General features: G+C 47.3%; 1 protein-coding gene across 6 annotated transcripts in view; it reads left to right on the top strand.

The window, feature by feature from the left end:
- The window catches only part of PECAM1 (platelet and endothelial cell adhesion molecule 1), a 30,163-nt gene extending 19,272 nt beyond the window's left edge, over positions 1 to 10,891 (top strand). For 3 of the 6 annotated variants that reach the window (XM_071573965.1, XM_071573964.1, XM_071573961.1), the window contains 2 exons: positions 5,776 to 5,798; positions 10,781 to 10,891. In XM_071573965.1, the coding sequence (XP_071430066.1) occupies positions 5,776 to 5,798; positions 10,781 to 10,810 (53 nt within the window). In that variant the 3' untranslated portion in view covers positions 10,811 to 10,891. Of the gene's footprint in view, positions 1 to 499; positions 557 to 5,775; positions 5,799 to 10,780 lie in introns of all 6 variants that reach the window. The other 3 variants (XM_071573962.1, XM_071573959.1, XM_071573963.1) reach the window with 2 other exon arrangements.
- The last annotated feature ends 10,388 nt before the right edge of the window (positions 10,892 to 21,279 follow it).

Genomic DNA, 21,279 nt, shown 5'->3' with positions numbered 1-21,279 from the left:
ATCCACAAATATCCTTCTGAGACATTTCACAAAGAGCAGCAACTGAGGTTGGGTTTTGTGCCCATAAGAATTAATCAGGCTGGTTGCCAAAGGGGGTGTAGTCAGCCCTCCAAATGACAGATCTCAGGTCCCAAAATCCTTGAACAAATTGAAGCAGCTCTTCAAAGGGGTCCAGAGAAACCATTCCCTGGTGGTGGTGCCTCTAAAATTAAAGCAGTATCGATTTGAGCTCAAAGAAGGTTATTAAAATGTTAAATTTAGAAAGGCAAGCAGGTTTTTATCATCACTTTCAGACAGAGGGAGAGGTGTCCCTGTCAGTTCCTCACGGGCTGGGTTTGGGGAGGGAGGGCTCCTGCTTTTCCACAGACTCAGAGCTGCTTGTGTAACTCCTTCCTCTGAAAGTAAACCAGAGTGTTCTGTTTGTTTAAGGAGCTTTTCAGAAGGCAAACAAAACCTAAAAAAAAGAAAGAAATTGATTCTGTGCCAATACATTTTCCAGCTCCTGCACAGACGGGGACTGAAACAGTTTATAGTGAAATCAGAAAAGCTAATAATGGTAAGTAAGCTAGTGAAAAATGAAACACTTAATGGGAGCATTTGTGAGGAGATTAGGGAGAAATTTGTGACTGAACATCTTACAAGAAAATATTCAGGCTGAATAATTAGAAGATAAGTGCAATAAAAAAGAGGTGCAATTCACATAGGAACACACTAAAGTGCAGCTACGAAATCACAGGTGTTGATAAATTGTGTAACACCTTCATGGTTCCTCATATATCAGTGGCAATTAATGCAGTGAGATTCATATTTGTAGCACCTGCTCCATCAGCCTGTTTGTTTTGTGTCTGCTGAGAATTTGGGCCATACATCTGGGTCTGAATCTAAACCCAAACTGCTCATGAGCAACACTTTGTCTCTTAATTGGGCATGTTTGTCAGGAGCTATTAAATAACCATCCAAAACAGCATCAAAAGCTGTCTCAGATTTTATGTGCCAGTCTCTGCCCCTCCAGCTCCTCTGGCACACCCTTGTGTGGGGCATCAGCAGCTCCCTGGCAGTCACTGACTGTGAATGTCCTGGCACTGAGGAGTTCAGAGACAGAAGGTTAAAAGCCTTTCTTCAGGGTTTGTCAAAGACTAAATCAGAAAGGATTTCCTCTCCTCTCTTCGTGTTAGGAAGTCCAGATTTGTACTTATTAGGGCTGCAAACTGTTCACCTTTTGTCCTCATCAGTGTTACCAAATGGCTTTCTCGTGTGCCACTTTTCATTTTGGATTGCTGTGTTTTAATTCTCTGGTTTTCTCTGTTTGATGAGGGATTTCCCACCTGCTCTGACACAGGATTCTCTCTCTAGGGAATCTTTCATATGAGGGTCTCCAAGTACTTTAGAAAACATGACTTAATTTTCCCTTGTGAGGACATACATGGCAGTTTTTATCTCCATTTTACAGCTGAATAAACAGAGAGATGAGGTCATTCATTTAGAGAGAGGCAGCACTGGGGCCAGAATTGCAGAATCCTTGTGTGCTGCACTCATTTTTCACTGTGAAAATCAGAATATCCTTCACACTGAAGAGCAGGGCCAGGCACCTCCTGCAGGATCATCAGGAGGAAAAAAACCCAGTTTATTTTAGGGCTGCCCAAAGGCCACAAATACTCAGAAACATTTTGCAGGGAGTGTGAACTGGACCTGTGGAAGCTGCTCTGCCAGGTGGGAGGGGATTGTCACACCTTTCCTGGTTCTGACACAGCACAAGGTCTTATACCCTTATATGTATCCATGTATCCATATATCCATATATATATAAATACATTCTTATATATACGTGTGTGTATATATATGTGTGTGTGTATATATATATATATGAAAAATGCATTTTTATATATATATATTAGTGTTTTGTGGGCTGTGCTGTGAACTCCAGGCTGGTACAGCCCAGCTGTAATTCAGCACTTAAAGGCTGTAATGCCATGAAGTGGGAACTGCAATAGAACAAGATGTGATTGAAGGGCTGGGCTGGATTAGCCACATCAGCTGCAAACACCCCCTAATCTTGCAGTCCACCTGCTCTTTAATGCACAACATTCTACAGTTGCAGTTATTCTTGGAAACACAGCCCCAGTTTATTGTTTTAATCCCATCTGCTTTTCCTGACTGATCCACAGGAAAAGTGTTCCAAGGAGATAAGCAGAGCATCCCTCAGCAGTGCTCTGGGCAGCCACACCACAGTTAATGCAACATTAACTGGGATTTTTGGTGGGCTGTGGGACTGGGAGGTGGCAAAGTATGAAGGCAGTGGAGCATCCATAGGAAATGGATCCATTTCATAAGTCATTTATATTAATATTACCAAGTGCCAGTTGTGAGAGATGTTGAGCATTGCCAGTGGGGACAGAAGTTGGTTTAACATTCTGATCTTCACTATGTTTGACTATTCTTTGAGATTTTTGAGTTACAATCTATGTCAGGAAGTCAATGGTCCAGAGAATGTGTCCTCTGGGAAATCACATGAGTTTGGGAATTGGTGGCAGCTGCACAGTTTGACAGGTTTAACACCTCAGACCTCTGTAACATTTTATTATTCATTTGTAGGTAACTCTTGTGGTTTGGGTTTGTTTAATTAGAATTGAGTGCTTCATGAGCAATTTTGTGTTTTCAAGGAGTTGTCTGTGCATTCCAGAAACTGTGGCCACAGAGAGGGAGCTGAAGCTCTGTCAGGAGTTATGTCTGATGCAATTCTTGGTGACTGAACTAAAACATTTGTCCTCTTCCTTTTCCTGGCAGCTCTCACTGCTGTCCCCAGCAATGCACATGCCACATCAGTAACAAACTGCTGTATTTGGAGTTCTGTAGCTACTGCTTGTGCTTCCCCAGTTCCTGAATCCATGGGCAGATAATGCTCTGACCTTTGCCAAGCCTGTGCCACTGTGCTGTGTCCTTATTCCTTTTCATTCTCCTGATCTGGCTGTGTTGTCTCCTGCTGCCACACCTGAGTGTCCCCAGCACCCTGTGCTGGGCTCTCTGTCCCCTCTGCCCCCTCTGCCCCCTCTGCCCCCTCTGCCCCCTCTGCCCCCTCTGTCCCCTCTGTCCCCTCTGTCCCCTCTGTCCCCTCTGCCCCCTCTGCCCCCTCTGTCCCCTCTGCCCCCTCTGTCCCCTTTGCTGTGCTGCTTTCCTTGCTGGGAGAGCCAGGCCTAAGGAGGTGGTTCTACATTAGAGAAGGGCAGGAACAAACTGCCAGATGCACATTTCAGACCCCACAAGACCTGGGTGTGGTTCACTGCAGGTAACTCGTTTAGAGTAGGAAGAGCAGGAAATTTGTGACGTTCAAGTCTGGTCAGGTTTATTTTGATTGAAAGTCAAATAACATAATGTCAGTCTCCAGTTGGTTGCTGGGTTTCCTCTGCTGTAATGAGGATGCTGATCACTTTGTCTCAGAGATAAGAAGGTGTCCTTGCATTCTTATGAAAGGTTAGTTTAATTCAGTGCCATATTCAGTGTTCAGGAAGTTCACCCAGGTATTGATTTAAAACCTTTTCTAAAACAATAGGTTGTTACTTTAGTATTTTACCTTAGATGCCTGAAGCAGCTTCAAGCCTCAGCTTCAAATCAAACCTTACATCCAAGTGGGAATTTGGGGAATTTTGGTCACAATTAGTGCCAGCCAGGTCAGTAACACCTTTGTCTAAAAGTCCTTCAGACTTACCAGGATGAAAAAACCTCCTTAAAATTCTGCTTTCTCTGGTTGCTCTATGAAGAGCCCAGAGCATCCTGTGAGCCAGGAATATCCAGCCCAGCCCCAGGGTTGCTGCCAAGACAGCCCAGAACTCAAGGAAAACAGGCCCTTGCCTAAATGAAGTGTGCCAAGGGTGGCAGAGTGGCTGTGGTGCCAGCACTGCAGCCCCTCCTGGGCAGGGCCAGGATGTGTCACACACCAGGTCAGCCCCTGGGTGGAGGCTCTTGGAGACATGATTTATTTCCATCACACCTTTCATCCTCCCCAGAGGCAGCAGGGGCAGGAAGTCCAAGCATCTCTGTGCTGGTTCTTTATCTGAGCTCCAGCCCTTCCCTCCACACTGGTCCCAGTCCTGGGGGGAGCACAGCCCTGTTCCTATTGCTGGGAAGGCTGGAGCCAGCTCCAGCTCACAGGTTTCCTTACATTTGTCCAGGACACTTCCTGTGACCATGTCCTGGTACATTTTTGCTCCTTCAGTGACCTCTGTCTTTGCTGTGTGTCAGACCCAAGGCTGTGCCAGGCTCTGCACTGCTCTGTGTGTGCACTGAATGGAGCCCAGAGTGGCTTATTGCAAGATAATCCCTAATTTCTTGTTAGGAAAGTGGAAATCTAGTGAACAAAATGCACAGCCAGCCTTTATGCTGCTAAGTCTGGACAAGTGGTCACTTACTGGGAAGCAATTGCAGCAGTGAGACAGGAAACTCAACGAATCCTACAGCAACCAGCAATGTGCTATGGAAAAATAAATATATCCCAGTGGAAAGAGGCCTGAGAAATCCCCATTGCACTCTGTGCTTGGAACAAACTGTTTGAAATCAGCCCTAGCAATCAGGAAATCTGCTCAAATACTTTCCTGCTCCTGAACCTCAGGATTAACACCTCCAGAATTTCCCACTGGATGCCTCTTCCAGCACAGAGGACTCACAGGGTCTGGGGATTCATGGTGTTGTTCAGGACTCAGGCTTTTCCAGCACACGCAGTCCAAAGTCATGCAAATAACTTGTCCCTTCTCCAAAATCAAAACTCTTTGGATCTTTAGGTTTCCAGACATATTCCAGACCAGAGCCTGGATCTGAGAGACCCTGATTGCAGAGCCAAATGCTTACAACAGCTCCAGCCAGGAATTAGGCAGTGCCAGATGATTTCAGTGAGGCACAGACATGCAGGGAGGTTCTGCCCCTGCTTGAACCCCCAGTGCAAAGCTGAATTTCGTGTGTGCCCCGTGTCAGAGCTGTTCCCAGCTGCCTGCCAGGATCCTCTGCTGGAAGCTGCTGCAGGGAAGGGCTTGGCAGGGCGTGGTGTGTGTGTGCACCCCAGCCCCTTCAGCTCAGCATCTGACACCCTGACTTTCACCAGGGCTGGGCTGGGTCTGAGGAGGCTGGAGAACTGCAGCTGTTCAGGCTCACATTCTCTGCTGGCCTGTGGATGTGGGTGACAGGTAACAAGAGTGGCTGTCACTGTGACCCAGAGGCTTTGAGGAGCCAACATCCCGTTGTTTGAAGTTGGGAATTTACACAAGATTTCTCATTTCCTCCTTCCTGTGAGCACAATACGTTGTGACAGAGACTAAATGACAGCTCATTAATGCCTCACTTCATAAACCTGATGTTTAGTTTTGTCCTCTTCTTCAGGCCAGGCTTTGAAGTGGCGCTGGGGCAGGGGTGGGTTTGGTCCCTTCTGTTGCTTTCAGGACACAAAAAGCTTCCATGTGTGCTCCCTGTAACTTTTTGGTTTGTTTCTTACCAAAATAGCTGAAGGTGTCCATCAGTCTTGCCAAACACCGAGGCCAGTTTTGCACTGAAATTAACTTTATGCTCTGGCACAAGGTGCTGTAGTCAAGCTCAGGTTTTAGTCCTTTGCCTGGACTAAAAGTTCTGTGCTCCTTAGGTCCAGGGCTGGGGCCTTGCTCTAGGCAGCAATTTTACATCACTGCAAAGTGAGCAAAAAGGTTAAAATACACAAACCTGTATTTTCTGGAATACAGAACCAATCACTCTTCAATGTGCCATTTTGTAATCCATACATTGTATTTTATTTTGCAGATTCTATGGAAAACAGGTATTCTGTAAGTATCCATTCTATGCAAGCAATTAAATGTGGTGCCACTGGATTGAGATTATTGTGTGAGATGGAATTCAAGGTGGTTTAATAGTTTGTTTGTTGTTCAGGACCTTTGCAGGACACTCCAGGGCAGTCCCTTCATAGATGTTCTTACTACTCAGGCTTTCATTGCTCCATTTCTGGGATGATCCTTTCCAAGTGCCTGGGGAGGGGGGCTGGTGCCATCCACATGTGGAGGATCTCAGCTGAAAATGTGGAGTCTGTAAAGGTTCTGTGGGGGGTGAACAGCTTCACAGTGCTGAGGAGCCAGTGAACAACCAGGGATTTCTTTTTAATCATCCAAGAAAGGTCTGGAATGAGCTGTTACTCTGCTCTCAGGAGATCCAGGGGGCAGGGAACATTTCAGGAGTACTTTCTTAAATGTTGATAAGCTCTCAAATCCAGCCTCAGACTGTGCACGTCGAGGTTTGTTCTGCCATCCACTTTGGAACTTCAAAAGCAGCAAGGAGAGGCTGCTAAATTTCAGGCTGACAATAGCACAGTCTCGTGGATGGCTGTGGGTTCTGAAAGGCTCCCCCAGTCCCCAGGGACACACAGGCAGCCCATTGTGTTGCCACAGAAGGTCACAGAGTGCCTGGCAATAAACACTCCCATCAGCACAGGCCAGGAGGGTCGGTGGCAGAATTGTGTCTCTCAGTTTAAAGCTTTGTTTTTGTTCTTTCCTCTCGATTTTCTAAAAATACTCTGAGCTGAACCCTCCTCTGGGTTGTACCAGGCACTCCTCAGAGAGGAAAGTTCGTCCCTGTCCAGCTGAAAGGGGAAAATGGCCAAGAGGGGCTGGGACAGACAGCAGGTGGGAGTCAGAGAGGAGGTTTTGTCTTCTTTTTTCCACAGCCTGCCTCATTTATCATGGACATGGGATGAAAGACTAAAGTTTTAGGAAGATTTTTTTTTTGTTTTCCTGCAGTAAAAAGTGAGTAAAATATCTCTCCATGGAAGTATAATGGAAAAGTTAGTGAAAATTCACTGACTACCCTGTAAATGACTTTCCTAATTAATTGGGCTGTTAAAGCTAAACCCAGCAATCTATGTTAGATTCAAGGAAGAAGTGTCAGCTGAGGGCAGTGTTTTCTTTGTGCTTCTTTTATTACTCTCCTGTTAACAGTAGGAGAGTAGTAGAACTAGTTATTCTGTAAAACTAATCCCATTTTCAGAAACACCCCAAAGAAATGTCAGTTTTTGAACAGCTGCACATCTTCCTTGAGTTCTCCCTGAGCAGCCTCACTCAGTTCACACCTGAGACATTGTGCTCTCCTTGGGTGTACTGCCCATGTACTAACAGAGGAACTATTCCTTTTCTTTTAATTTATTAGTGCTTTAAAGGACATAGCAAAGAAACCAGAGCCCTGTCTTCTGCTTCTTAAATTCCCACCTCTATTCCCAGTAAGGCCTGTGGCAAAAAGCAACACCATCCCTCTTTAGAACTCTCCAGATAAGTGACCTAAAGTTGGATGGACAGATGAAATTTGTAATAGGTTTTCCATCCCCTCTATTTGCCTCTCAGCACTTTCCAGGCAGCACATTAAGGTGCTTTTTATCATTATTTTCTTGCAGCTTTTTTTTTTCTGAAGCTCATTTTCACACAGTGCTTGACTGTGATGTATCTCAGAGGTTTGGCCCAAATGAGGGGTTGCTGATCCTACTCATGAAAAGGAAAATGCTTCTTATAAGGTGATCAAGTGGCTAAAACTTCCTCCCCAGCTGTTCTGCTTCTTGATAGCCAAGTGAAGTGTTTGGCTCAGAGGTGAAGTTGCTTTTGATCTGCTGCTCCCTCGCTCTGGGAATGAGAGGAGGCCTTCAGGTGGCACCTGGATCCCATGGAATGCCAGGTGGATTCCTCAGTGGAGTGGCCTGTCAAAAATCCTGTAGGATCTGACTCTGTTTGGGAAGTAACAGCTGTTCCAGAAGTGTGGGACAGAGGACACCCAGCAGAGAGGAGTGTTTTGTAAGAGCTGTTTTCAGGGGTGGGAGGACATGAAGTGGTGATGGGGGAGGCTCAGCATCAGATCCTGATGTCCTTTGTACTCCCTAAATCCAGATAATGTGGATTCCACTGCTCAGAGAGTCTGTTGGCACTCAGTTCTGCATTGCTGTCCCAGAAGCCACAGGCAAAACACTCTTCACTGCAGAGAAGGAAGATGTAATAAATCATTTGAATGATTGCCAGCCCTGCTTTTCTGCATTTGCCCCTGCATAGTTTCTGTCAGAATAAATATAATCCAGCAGGGAAATTTAGGAACTTTGCCTCATCTTCACGGAGAGACAAGCACAAAATTGGGCTCAGGCTTTTGGTAAACACTGTACTGACAGTAAGGGTTGTGTTGCACAGAGGCATTGAAAGTGTTTGGATTGCATCAAGAAAGGTTCTAGAAAAGCAATCACAGTTTGAATTACTTCAATTGTATGAAGGCCCAACTGCAGTACAGGTTGTGGCTGATTTGCAGTTCAGAGAATCTTGAACCTGAATGTCTTGGACTTTTAGGTTGTTTAGAAAGGAACCTAAAGTTTTATGTTTGGGGTTTCTTCCCTCCATCTCCTCTGTTTCAGAAATTTGTATCTTAAATGCCATCCATAGGAAGTATTTGCAAAAGAAATGAATTACTTAGAGAGGAACTGGGAGGAGGTTTCCTTCCTGAAATCAGAGCTGGCAATCTTTCTACGTTATTTAATGGTCCCAGTTTCTGAAAACACATTGAAGGAAATATCTTGACAATGAGATAGCCACTTCGCCAAACACTAATTGGTATTGTGTCAAATGGGCCTCAGCACGACGTTCTGACTTCATACCCTCCCCTGCTGCTGCCCTGGAGCTGTGTGTGTGTGTATGTGTTTCTGTTTGTTTGTGTGTTTCTGTGTGTGTCTGTGTGTGTTTCTGTTTGTGTGTCTCTGTGTTTCTATGTGTGTCTCTGTGTGTTCCTGTGTGTCTCTGTGTTTCTATGTGTGTCTCTGTGTGTTCCTGTGTGTCTCTGTGTGTTCCTGTGTGTTCCTGTGTGTCTCTGTGTTCCTGTGTGTCTCTGTGTGTCTCTGTGTGTGTCACTGTGTTCCTGTGGTTTCTGTGTGTTTCTGTGTGTTTCTGTGTGTCTCTGTGTGTCTCTGTGTTCCTGTGTGTGTCTCTGTGTTCCTGTGTGTGTCTCTGTGTGTTCCTGTGTGTCTCTGTGTGTTCCTGTGTGTTCCTGTCTGTTCCTGTGTGTCTCTGTGTGTTCCTGTGTGTCTCTGTGTGTTCCCGTGTGTGTCTCTGTGTTCCTGTGTGTTTCTGTGTCTCTGTGTGTCTCTGTGTGTCTCTGTGTGTGTCACTGTGTTCCTGTGGTTTCTGTGTGTTTCTGTGTGTTTCTGTGTGTCTCTGTGTGTCTCTGTGTTCCTGTGTGTGTCTCTGTGTTCCTGTGTGTGTCTCTGTGTGTTCCTGTGTGTGTCTCTGTGTGTTCCTGTGTGTCTCTGTGTGTTCCTGTGTGTTCCTGTCTGTTCCTGTGTGTCTCTGTGTGTTCCTGTGTGTCTCTGTGTGTTCCTGTGTGTGTCTCTGTGTGTTCCTGTGTGTCTCTGTGTTCCTGTGTGTCTCTGTGTCTCTGTGTGTCTCTGTGTGTCTCTGTGTGTGTCACTGTGTTCCTGTGGTTTCTGTGTGTTCCTGTGTGTCTCTGTGTGTTCCTGTGTGTTTCTGTGTCTCTGTGTGTCTCTGTGTGTGTCACTGTGTTCCTGTGGTTTCTGTGTGTTCCTGTGTGTCTCTGTGTGTTCCTGTGTGTGTCTCTGTGTGTTCCTGTGTGTTCCTGTGGCACTCTGTGCTGGGGTACACGAGGACTGGCAGTCTCGCTCAGGACATCGTGTTCTTTCAGCTGCTCACATGCTCAGCCTCAGTGTGTGCCTTCTGAGACAGAAACCTGGGCAATTTACATCCATTTGGAGGAATTCAGCTGGGTGTTATTCAGCTGCTTTCTCAAGTATTTTCTGAGTGGTGCAGGAATTCTCCTGCCAGCCCAGCCCAGCCAGCTCTGCAGGGAGGCCTGGCATGTGTCTGACATGCCACAATGGTGCCAGACAGGAAAGGGACATGAAGGATGTGTCCATTTAGAGTTGGGGGGGCAATTTCAGGCAGTCAGGATATGAAAAACAAGGTGATACTCTGAAATAAACACTGAATTATAAACCAGGAATTCCTGCCTCTGAGTCATGGGGCAAATCCTTTGGGGGTAAGTCCACAAAAGGAACAAGGTGCCCAGACTAAACTAGTGGGTTAGAGGCCACCATGTCCTCTTAGAAATCTGCTGGAGGAAGACTTGCTTTGGCAGCTGATGTCAGGAAAGACTTGACAGTTGTGAGTCCCCAGTGGACAGAATTATTTCTGTCATATAATGTGCAAACAATGCAGTTTGGGCTCTGTCCCTGCCCGTTCCCATTGGCTGCACTGCTCCATCTGTGTCTGCCTCTGTGGTTCCCAGTGCCAGGTTTCTGTCCCTGCTGTGTGCTGGAGATAAAACCTCTGCCCAGCAGCTCCTGGAGGAACGTGGTGTCCCAAAGCTGAGCACTACAGTGCTCCCTGGGAGACACCAGCCTTGGGAAAAGGTGTTTCCAGTCTCACAGGCTTGAGGCTGAGGGTCTGGTTGTGGCAGCTGAACATCTCCTGGCAAACAAGGGGTCTGACTTCCAGATGAGTGCCTGCAACTCCCTTCAAACCCCAGCTTTTATCAGTAAGCACCCACTTGCAGATGTTGGTGATTAACAGCATTGCAGTCCAGCCTGTCATTGTTGGCCTAAATCTCCCACTGTCTTATTTCCTTTTCAGTCTGATGAAGGTAATACTAATGTCTCCCCAGGGAACGGGGTATCTCTTAGCTCCTTGCACAGTGCTCTAAGGGATGTGTTATGGGACAGGAGAGAAGGGACACCTTTGTACTCACACCTTGGTTTTTGTCTGCTGTTTTTTTCTGTTGCCCACAGAGAATACCAGGGCACCCTGATGCCACTTAGAACAGTCACCTCACAGATCAGCTGGGAGAAGAAAACAAGCCGAGATGGAAGATGTTGCCAATGTTCCAAAGGCTCTGCAGCAGTTATTTATGAGTTTGCCAGACTCCTCTTTTCAAAGTTTATTTCCTTAGGGGGAACAATAGAGATGTTCCTAAAGCATTTAATGGAAAAAATTACAAATAAAAATTCTCATAGGAAAGTGGCTCTAGAAACCACTGACCCAGGTTCTCATTTTTAATTTCTCCTGCTAATGCAATTTTGCCTTTTTTTGCCTCCAATTCACCCTTCTCTAAGGAAACCAAAGGGGGAGTTCAGCTGAGGAAGCACATTTCTGCAGTGCAGCAGCCACTGGGATGCCAGTGGGATGTAGAAGTATCTAAGCTTGCTTTAAACTCGCTGACTGGGCTATCAGTGACACTTCTGTGGCAGAGCAGAGCCCAGCACAGCTTGGCCAGCCATGGATGTGCTTTCTGATGCTGCAGCTCGTGCTGCTCTCCCTGTGCTGCAGCAGCTGGACTGCTGCCAGGCTTGGAGCCAGCCCACTGCCAGCCCAGGGGATGCCACACTGCACAGGAGTGAGCTCTGGGTGCTCAGAAACTTCAATAACTGTTCAGAGCGTCAGACCTTACCAAGTGCTTCCATCTGGAGAGGCACAGTTAGTCTTATTCTTTGCTAAACTGCTTTTCCCCTTTAAAAGTCCTGATGCTTGTTGGTTAGTTTGGTGTGATGGTTCTTCAAGAAGTAGATTGTCCATCACAATTTCTTTTGGATGATTCTGTAGGTCTTCAGTGAGTGGATATTTTGCACCCAGGTCAGTGGGTTTGTACCTGAAAATCCTGTCATGTATAATCCTTATTCCTTTGGGTTTAGGGGAGATCTGAAGTCCTACTTGTGCCCAGTTTGTCCAGTGAGGAGCTCCATACCTATCCTCTTCCTCTCTAGCATGATAAACCCCTAACATGGATCCAGTCTGGACCTGGATCTAATCTCTGCAGCACATGTTTATCTCAGCTGCATTAATTTAAAAAAGAATACAAAACAAACCAGAGAAAATACTGGCCCCAACCCCTTTGACACTGCAATTGCTCTCCTTTTCTTACTGCAGATTAAATTACTACAAGATTTGGGCCACAGATAAGAAAGTTCTCACTTTAATTAGAAAAATAGTGAAAGAGAGGCCATGGATTTGCATATACACACGTATTTACTGCTTTAAATATTGCATCAAAGGTGCAAAAGCAGCAAGAAACAGAAAAGGGCTTTATATCCTCATTCCAAGTGTTTAAATTTCCAAGCTCCAGTTACTGGCTAATATCTCTAATTTATTGTCCCTGTGCAAATGTTGTTTGTATCACAAGCCTGTCACAACTGACTGACTCCACAGCTCTCTTCTGTTGACAAGAGTTCCTTCAGCATCCCACGAGTGTCCGTGCAAATGCCTCAGTATAAGGAGTGTGGAAAGGTATTTTAATAAAAAAACTCTGAATTGAACTTTGCACTGGATTTTGCACATTCACAGTAGTGACCACCTGATGCTGTGAAGTTTTTTATTATGAGGAGCCACAGAGATCCATCGTTGGGATTTGCAGATGGAATTGTCATCTCTGCACCAAGTGGTTCCAGGCACTCAGAGCTGGAGTCACAAGCCCCTTTGGCAGCAGGTAAATGCACTAAATTGCTCTAAGAACTCAATGTGGGAGTTCACATAAGTCTTTTATGAAATGACAAAGGTAAAAGTTTCTCCACAAACCTCTCCCAGCCCCTGGCACAGCTCAGGAAACTTTGGTTTCAGGGAAGTGTCAGAATGTCACCTGGGCATGATGGAGCTGCAGTGGGACAATTCATTGCTCACCTCCAGCTTGTCTGGAACAATCCTAAATTATCTTAGATTTAGTCTAATACAAGTTGTTTGCCCTACTGAAAGGTATGTCAGCTGTCCATTTCTCAGAGTGCTGTGTGGTGCTTTGAGCCCTTCTGTTTTGTCTTGCAGATGACAAAGTAGATCAGAGTGTGGGACATTAGATCAGCAGATGTCTCCAATGAAGAGAAGGTAAATGGGCCCACCAAGTAAGCAAGGAGTTCAAATGTCCTCGTGGCAAGTGCCAAACAAGCCTCATTATCCCATAGGGAACACTGGGGAAATAAGTCCTGAAGCTGTTACTGAGCCAGACTGAAGGTCAGGTTAGAGCTCAAACTCTGTGTGATTTAAAACAACCAAAATAATTTGGATTTCTACCTTGTCACCAAGTTGAGCCCAACAAACATAAAATGAGATGTGCTGGTAAATAGTTACTTTTTGAGCAGAGCAAAAGGATGGACATGCCCAGGCCTTTTGTGCCATGCCTTGTCTCCTGGGATGGACATGCCCAGGCCCTTTGTGCCATGCCTTGTCCCCTGGGATGGACATGCCCAGGCTCTTTGTGCCATGCCTTGTCCCCTGGGATGGACATGCCCAGGCTCTTTGTGCCATGCCTTGTCCCCTGGGAGGAACATGCCCAGGCTCTTTGTGCCATGCCTTGTCCCCTGGGAGGAACATGCCCAGGCTCTTTGTGCCATGCCTTGTCCAAGCACTTTCACCAACAGCACCACATCCTGCTTCCCCCCAGCATGTTCAGGGAGAGCCTTACCCACCCTGTGACCTCACTTGGGTGGCTTTGGAATATTTCCCCTGTCGCAGAGAAGAGGCTTTGTGGGGGAGATACAGAAATGCTCCAAACCAGACTCTTCCTCGCTGTCACTGTTGTTTGTTTCCCTATTTCCAGTCAAGTACCAGCCGCGTTTTCTCCTGCAGTGTGAGGGTGTCCCTGTGTGCCTTTGGGCGAGGGTTCGAGCCAGTCCCTGTGGGCACATCCCGGGGTGTTCCTCCTGGGATGCCCCTGCCGGGATGTGCCGATGCCAGGATGATGTGCTGGTGCCGGGACATGCCGCTCCCAGATGTGCCCGTCCCAGACGTGCCTGTCCCAGACGTGCCTGTCCCAGACGTGCCCCTCCCAGATGTGCCCGTCCCAGATGTGCCCGTCCCAGACGTGCCCCTCCCAGATGTGCCTGTTCCAGATGTGCCCCTCCCAGATGTGCCCGTCCCAGACGTGCCGCTCCCGGGGCGGCCCCGCAGCGCCGCCGCTGCCCCCTGGTGGCCGCCGGGGGAACAGCAGGCCGGGGGTGCTGCTGGAACGGCCTCCAGAGCTTTTAATTACTCTAATTAGTAGCGCTGAACCACTCTTAAAGTACACATTAAGCCGTTAGAGACCGTCCAGAGGAGGGCAAGGAAGATGGCGAAGGGCTGTGAGGGAGCGGCTGAGGGCACTTGGTGTGTTCAGCTGCAGAAAAGGAGACTGAGGGGAGTTCCAGCTTCCTCGGGAGGGACAGAGGAGGGGCAGGCACCGAGCTCTGCTCCCTGTGAGCAGGGACAGCACCCAGGGAATGGCTGGAGCTGTGTCAGGGCAGGGACAGCACCCAGGGAAGGGCTGGAGCTGTGCCAGGGCAGGGACAGCACCCAGGGAAGGGCTGGAGCTGTGCCAGGGCAGGGACAGCACCCAGGGAAGGGCTGGAGCTGTGCCAGGGCAGGGACAGCACCCAGGGAAGGGCTGGAGCTGTGCCAGGGCAGGGTTAGGTTGGATCTCAGCAAAAGGCTCCTCCCCCAGAGGGTAGTGGGCACTGCCCAGGCTCCCCAGGGCAGTGGGCACAGCCCCAAGGCTGCCAGAGCTGCAGGAGGGTTTGGATGATGCTCTGGGGCACAGGGGGTGACTCCTGGGGGACGGTCTTGTACAGGGCTGAGGCTTGGACTGGATGATCTCTGTATGTCCCTTCCAGCTCAGCACTTTCTGTGATCCTGTGAACAGTTTTCTAAGTTCAGTGTAACTCTCCCCTCTCCCACAGGTTAGTGAATTGTTTGTGAATTGGGCACTGCTTTGAGCACAGTAAATATCCTGTTCATCGTTGGGTGACAAACCTCACAGTTTATTTACTCTGCTGGGGTGTTATGTGCTTGTTGCACCTGCTGCTCTGGGAGATTGGCTCAGTTCAGGTTCCTCGTGCTGAGTTCATCTCTAAGCTGCTCTTGCACCACAAGCCCCAGCTCTTGGGGGCAGGGGAGTAAAGCTGCTCCAGCCAGTCTTCAAGGGAAAGGACAGGGACAGGGAAAAGAAACAAAGCTTGAGAAAAGCAAAGATACCAAATGAAAAACAAACCCCATCAATTAAACTAGAAATCAAACTGAAAGCAATAAAGCATCAGTGCAGATTTAAAATGCCAGCACATTTTGTTGTTTAGAAAGTCAAGGCCTCTCTAAGTGGGCTGGGGAAAGCAAAATAAGCATCACTTTGGCTGTTATTTGGGAGGTAATAAGCAAGTTGTCACGTCTAAAGAATCACAAAGAATGGGGCTTTCTGCCTTCCTGCCTTCAAATGCTTCACTCTAAATCACAAGTGTCCCATTAGACTGGAGCAGTCATGAAAATGTAGCTTGCATGGGAAGCTTCAGCTAAATGTGAACATTTGTATTTATACAGGTAATTTATTTCCTCACCAGCCACAGACATGCTGAGTGGAAGGCTGAAAGAATTCTCACCATTGCAGGAAATAATCACTGTAGTTAAATTTTAAATCTAATAGTGAAAGAAATCACAGTTTCCTCGGGGAGAGAGTCACCTGTGAAGTGATGACAGAGAAACACAGTAACAGCATGAAGCTGAAATGAAATATTTAACACAAAGCAGCAAAAGTCAAGGCAGCCACTGCAAAGGCACTCAGGCTCTGCCCCATCAATCTGGACCTGCAGGAGCCTTGGCCTGTGCTTGAACTTCTAATGGAGGTTGTAAGAAATGGACTTCACACAGCTCTGACCACATTCCCAAGGCTAAGAGGAGTTCACATCCAACAGGTATTGTTTGAGGAGAAATTCCACATCTAAACTGTTACTTAAAGTAAAGATGGAATCAGCCTCTGAAATTATTAGTAATATATTGGTAATATATTTCTACATAATCCTGAAAGCCAAGAGTGGTAGATGAAATCAGGGTCTTTTTTTTGAGCAATGAAAATATGATAATTTTTTCACCATAAAAAATCCCCAGAAGTGACCAGTGTGAAGGTTCATCTTCCTCTGGTTACTGCCCTGATTTTTCTGTAGTTGTCTTTTTGTTTTAATGTTTTACTCAGAGATAAAAGGAGGTCTTGGCCACTGCAGGTGAAACTCTTGGGTGGCACTCCCATAACTCTCCCCACTGGAGCTGTGGCCTCCAGACAGGGATTTAGCCTTTTGCACTGCCCTGGGCTCCTGGGAATGCTGGCACAGACAGGGAGAACAGCAGAGAAACCCCTCCCTGGCTGCAGTTCCCAGCTCAGCTCAGGGCACCTGACTCAGGGCATTCCTGGGGGCCGGAGCAACAACTCTGGATGCACTTACAGCACGTGTTGGCACTGTGGAAAAACGGGCTCCACCTGTGGGTGCTGAGCCTGAAACAGCCTCCAGGCAGTGTGTCCACCCTGGCTGGGAGTCAGGGACCTTCAGGGAGCAGAGGGAGTTCTGCAGCCCCCTGGAGAGAGACCCACGTTCCTGCTGGGCCCTGGGGCAGGGTGAGCTCTGCAGAGGGATGGCATGTTCAGCATGACTGGAAGGTGAGCTGGCTCAGCCCTGGAGCCTCAGAACATTGTGCACAGTGCATAAATCCAGTTTAGTCATGGCTGGAGGGAGGCAAGGGCTGCCTGACACACACCTGTGCTTTGCCAAGGAGACATGCTCAGAGGGCTGTCTTTAGCTGTCATTATTTCCTTTTCCTTGCCTTTTTTTTTTCTTTTGTTATCTTGTTTTTTTTCTGAAGCTGATCTTTTCCCACTGAGTTGATTCCTTTCTGGCTGTTCCAGGATGAATCACACAGTCCTACATGTCTATCTGTATTCCCAGTGGGACTGAGGAAAGCAAACCTGACTAATGTCCCCTACAAGGAGAAAATGATAATTGATGCTTTTTAATTACAAGTTTCCTGCATTATGCTGTAGTTTTTCAGCTTCTAATCATTAATAGCATAATAGAGACTTAAGTAAATTGTTGCCTTTTCCTCTTTGGTAGCATATGTAGGTCAGACTTTCATGTGTAACAGTTATTATCTCTGACACACTAATGAGGGCACTGCCTGCCTGGCAAAGGTCACATCTGTGCTGCCTTCATTACAAACACAGAGGGCTGTGTGCTCCCTCCACTGACTCTGGGCTTGCTGTGGTTTCTGCAGTCACTTCCACCAGTGCAAAATCACTTGGTAGCTGCTCTACACCCCCTTTGTGCTCCTGCCAGTGAGAGACAAGGTGCAGGGCAGGGGAGTGTCAGCAGCCAGCCTGTCCCCAGCACAGCATCACCCTCCCTGCATCCCTGGCTCTTTCTTGCAGTCAAAGGGATGAAGTTGTTGCTTTTCCACGAGGAAATGAATGAAGCTTTTATTCCTCATCTTTGACCAAAGCACTTAGATGGTTTTAGGCCCAGCAGATTGTTTCTAATAGCTGGCAAAATTGATCACTCAGGTGCTTTGGTGCAGCCCTTTTATTTACAAAGAAAGTACAAAATTCTGTTTCCTTGCAGAGAGGAGGAATCAGACAATATTCTCTTTCTCTGCATGCAATTTCAACCCTTTCAGCCAGCACTTTACAGGAGCACTTCACCAGCCTTTCTTCTCAAGGTCATTCTCTCAGAGTTTCTCTGGCTCTGCTCCTGTCACACCCTGGGGCTCACCATCCCTCCAGGCACTGCCCTCCTCCCTACATCTTCAAAGCATCTCTCAGCTGGCACAACCTTGAAGGCATCAGCTCCTCCTCCAAGTTTGCCTTCCTTCTTAGGGTGGCTGTTCCTCTCCCAGCTGCCTGGATGTGTGTGAGAACTTGGTTGTTTCTTCAGCAGAAGAATATCCAGTGAGGGGCAACATTAAACCTGTTGGGTCATAAGATTTTGCCTGAACTCTGAGTCTGGATGGAGTCAGGGTTACACACTCAGCATGTGCCATTGTGCTGATGGAAAGGAAGGTCTTTGCACATTTATTGTCAGTGACAACAGGAGCATGGGATGGAACTGGGGCAGGGTGAGACTCCCACTGCCCAAGGGAAGTTTTTACTCCACGCTCCCCTTCCCACCAGAGAGAAATACCTGCTGACCAATAAGCAGGATGCATTGCTAGCACTCATTGGAATTTCCTTGCATTCCTTGCCCTACTCATCATATTTAACCTTGGATCTATTTGTAGGGAACTACTCAGAGAATCCTGTTTAAGAGAGGAAGAAACAGAAAGAAAGCCTGGACATGGCATGTTTTTTGCAATATTGTCCTGGACAGTTTCCAGTCTGTTAATGGATGCACACTGACATCTAAACAATCCCCAGGGGAGGCTCAAGATCCATCTGACTTGAGTAAGAGGTTCCTAAATAGCTGTAACAAGCCCATACTTCAAAAGAAATACATTTTGCTATTTTTAAACCATACGAGTTTTGGAAAGCTTTGAATATCAAGATTAATTCTCTGTCTAAATGCAGTGGAAGGCAGCACTGGTGAGTCTCCCCCAAGTCTGGAAGCTTTTAATATTGTCTAGAATCTGGATTTGATGTTCTAAAGCTTAAGACTGTGTTCAGTTTACTTTTTGTTCCAGAGCAGGCTATCAGATTCCTTAGTATATCTCACTGGATTTGTGTGAAAAACATAATATATTGTCTCTCAGCACTTGGAATTTTGACTCAGGGGTTCTGGTTGGATAGATGACTGAGCAAAGTTTGATGGAAAGACTTAATGGCACTGAAAAAACCCCAGGTCATGTGGAGGCAGATGCTGCCCTGCTCTGTGAGGTGCTGTGGGGATTGGTAGCAATAGAGGATGGCTGTGGAGGCTGGACAGGGCAGCTGGGCAGGTCTGGAGTCTGGATCTGGTCACTAGAATTACACAGGGAAGGTGAGAGCTGAAGGGCTGCTCTGCTCTCCAGTGCTGCCCCTGAGAGTCCTGTCTGGCACTGCCTTTGGAGCTGCCTGTCCCTTCCCACTGCCTGCAATGGGCAGCCTAAGCAGAACAGGTTCCTTATTGAGCCACCTGAATGATTAGCACAGTGAGGTGTTATTTAATATGCCTCTGTGCTGAGGTTTTCCTCCCCAAGTGCTGTGCAGTTAACACTGTTGGAGAGAAGGAGAATGTGCAGTCCAGAGGGAGAATCCAGCTGTGGAAGCACTGAGGATGTTTGGCTTTGGAGCCTGGGCCCAGATGTGCCAGAGGAATGGGCCAGGACAGGACTGCCACTGCTGTTTGGTTGCAGGGAGAGAAGGGAAGGACTGGATCTTGGCTGTGGTGTTTTGTGTGACTGCACAGGTCCCAAATGGCATTTTGTGTGACTGCACAGCCCTGAGTGCTCTGTCAGGGGCAGCCCTTTGCCATGGCAAAACACCAGCCCTGTGTTTGCTTTCAGAGCTGGGCTCGTGTTTGTTCTGGGGTGTGGCTGCACCTTCAGGTTCTCATTGCTCAAGCCCAGTCTCCTCAGCAAAGCTCAGTTAAAAGAAGACTTTGCCCCTGTTTTATTCCCAAAAGCTGGAGTGACTGACAGACATTTGGGTCTATTCTGTGGTGTGCAGATATGGCCCACAACGATGCTACTGCTCATTACAGGTTACTAATTACTGTCACAGAGACTGTAGTTCCTCACACTTCAGTGAAGTTCATGGAAATAAAGGTTCTAAGCAACATTCAGGTTTGAAATTACACTGTCTAGTACTGCAGAACAGCCTGAATTATATCAGCTTAATGAAAACAGTGCTGCTGCTGCTGCTGCTTACACCTCCAGAGCAAGGAAATGATCCTGCTCATCTATGCCAGTTCTCCATCTCAGCTGGAGAAACCAAAGTCAGTGTTTTATCTCCCTTGTAACAAAGAATTCACTTCATGCCACAATTTCTGAAGCCATTTCACCAGGTGTACATTCAGCCCTGGGTTGGATGTTGATGCTCTCAGAACAAAGACATCTGAGCAAGCTGGGGCTGTTCTTGTGACAGTGATGTTTTGACCTCAGGCCAACACAACCCAGGAACAACTCCCATTAAGTCTATTGATGTGAGTCTTTCCTCGAAGGGGACACTCAGGAAACCTTAGCTGAATTACATTTTAAAGCAGATTAGTTAAATTCTATTAAACCTTATGCAGATATTCATATTCAGAATTAAGTGGCATTAATCTGATTTAGTGTACTTCACTTTGAAAATGAGGAGAGCTAAATCAAATCAAGGCCACTTTAACTCTGAGCAACAGCACTCACACAGGATTCCAGTGTAACTTTCAACTCACACGTGTGATTAATTTGGATTGATTTTCCTGACTTTCCCTGCGAAGTCAAGGGACAATAAAATCATCATAGAGGACCTGACCATATGTTCTCCTTCTCCCCCCAAAGAAACATTATGGACCTATTTCCTGCTGTATATTGGACAGGTGGTTTGGAGTTGTGGATCTGAAGGCTGCTGTTCATTGCCAGTCTGCAGTCAATGCTCTTTTCTCTTTATTAACCATTTAAATTAAGCCCATCAGTGTAGAACCTCAGCATCTGCCAGGCAGGAACAGGAGGGCACTGCTGGCTGTGTTAATGCTCCTGTGGCAGAGCTGGGCATGTGGAAAACTTGCAGTGTATGTGCCTGATTTAAATATGTATCTTCAGCTGTTCTGTATTGGCAGCACTAAATTTACTTGTAGATTTAAAATAGGTGAACGATTGGGCAGCTAAAAGGTCAGGACACACACTGTTTATTTTGTGATTTGCTTTTCCCAATTAATAGAAAATTGTCTGTGGCATCTGGTGTTATTGCCAGGGCTTTGTGGTGCAAGACCTGCCCAGGCAAAATGTGTCCCCAGCCTCCCCCCAGCTCTGTGTTTTGTCACAGTTTTTCTCCTGGGCACTCCAGCACTCAGCCAGAACATTCTAACTCCCCCAGGTCTCTGTGGAGGGAGGGAGGGGTATTGACTTCTCCATCATGTGCAGATCAGATTTCAGGCTTTTAGAGTTTTGTGCATTTGCCAGGTGCACTGAAATACAGACCCAGCTCTCACAACCTTGCTGTGACTTTGGCAGCAGGCACGTGGCTGCTCTGCATGGCACACAGACTGGCCCCTTCTCCTGTGAGGGGTGGCATCCCTGCTGCAGGTGTGCCCTGCCCATTGTCCTGCCTGGGTTCAGTGCTGGGGAGAGATCAACAACCCATGGGAGGAACATCAAGGGGATGTTTTGCAGGTCTGAGAGAAACCAGTGCACATTCACAGCACTGCAGGCGTTCGAGCCAAGCACCTGCCCTGGCAGCAGCTCTGCCTCTGGGTGTCACCTTGAGAGCACCTTCTGCCTCTGGGTGTCACCTTGAGAGCACCTTCTGGCTCTGCACACCTTGATATAGCCTGTTCTGTGACCCCACTGCACCTCTGGCAGCCCCAGGGGCTGTGCTGCTGCTGCTGCCTGGACTGAAGGGGGACAGGTG

This window comes from Pithys albifrons, chromosome 19, assembly GCF_047495875.1.
Source record: "Pithys albifrons albifrons isolate INPA30051 chromosome 19, PitAlb_v1, whole genome shotgun sequence".
NCBI lineage: Eukaryota > Metazoa > Chordata > Aves > Passeriformes > Thamnophilidae > Pithys > Pithys albifrons.
Note: the sequence above shows the minus strand (reverse complement) of the source record. Positions and strands in the feature narration are given on the sequence as shown.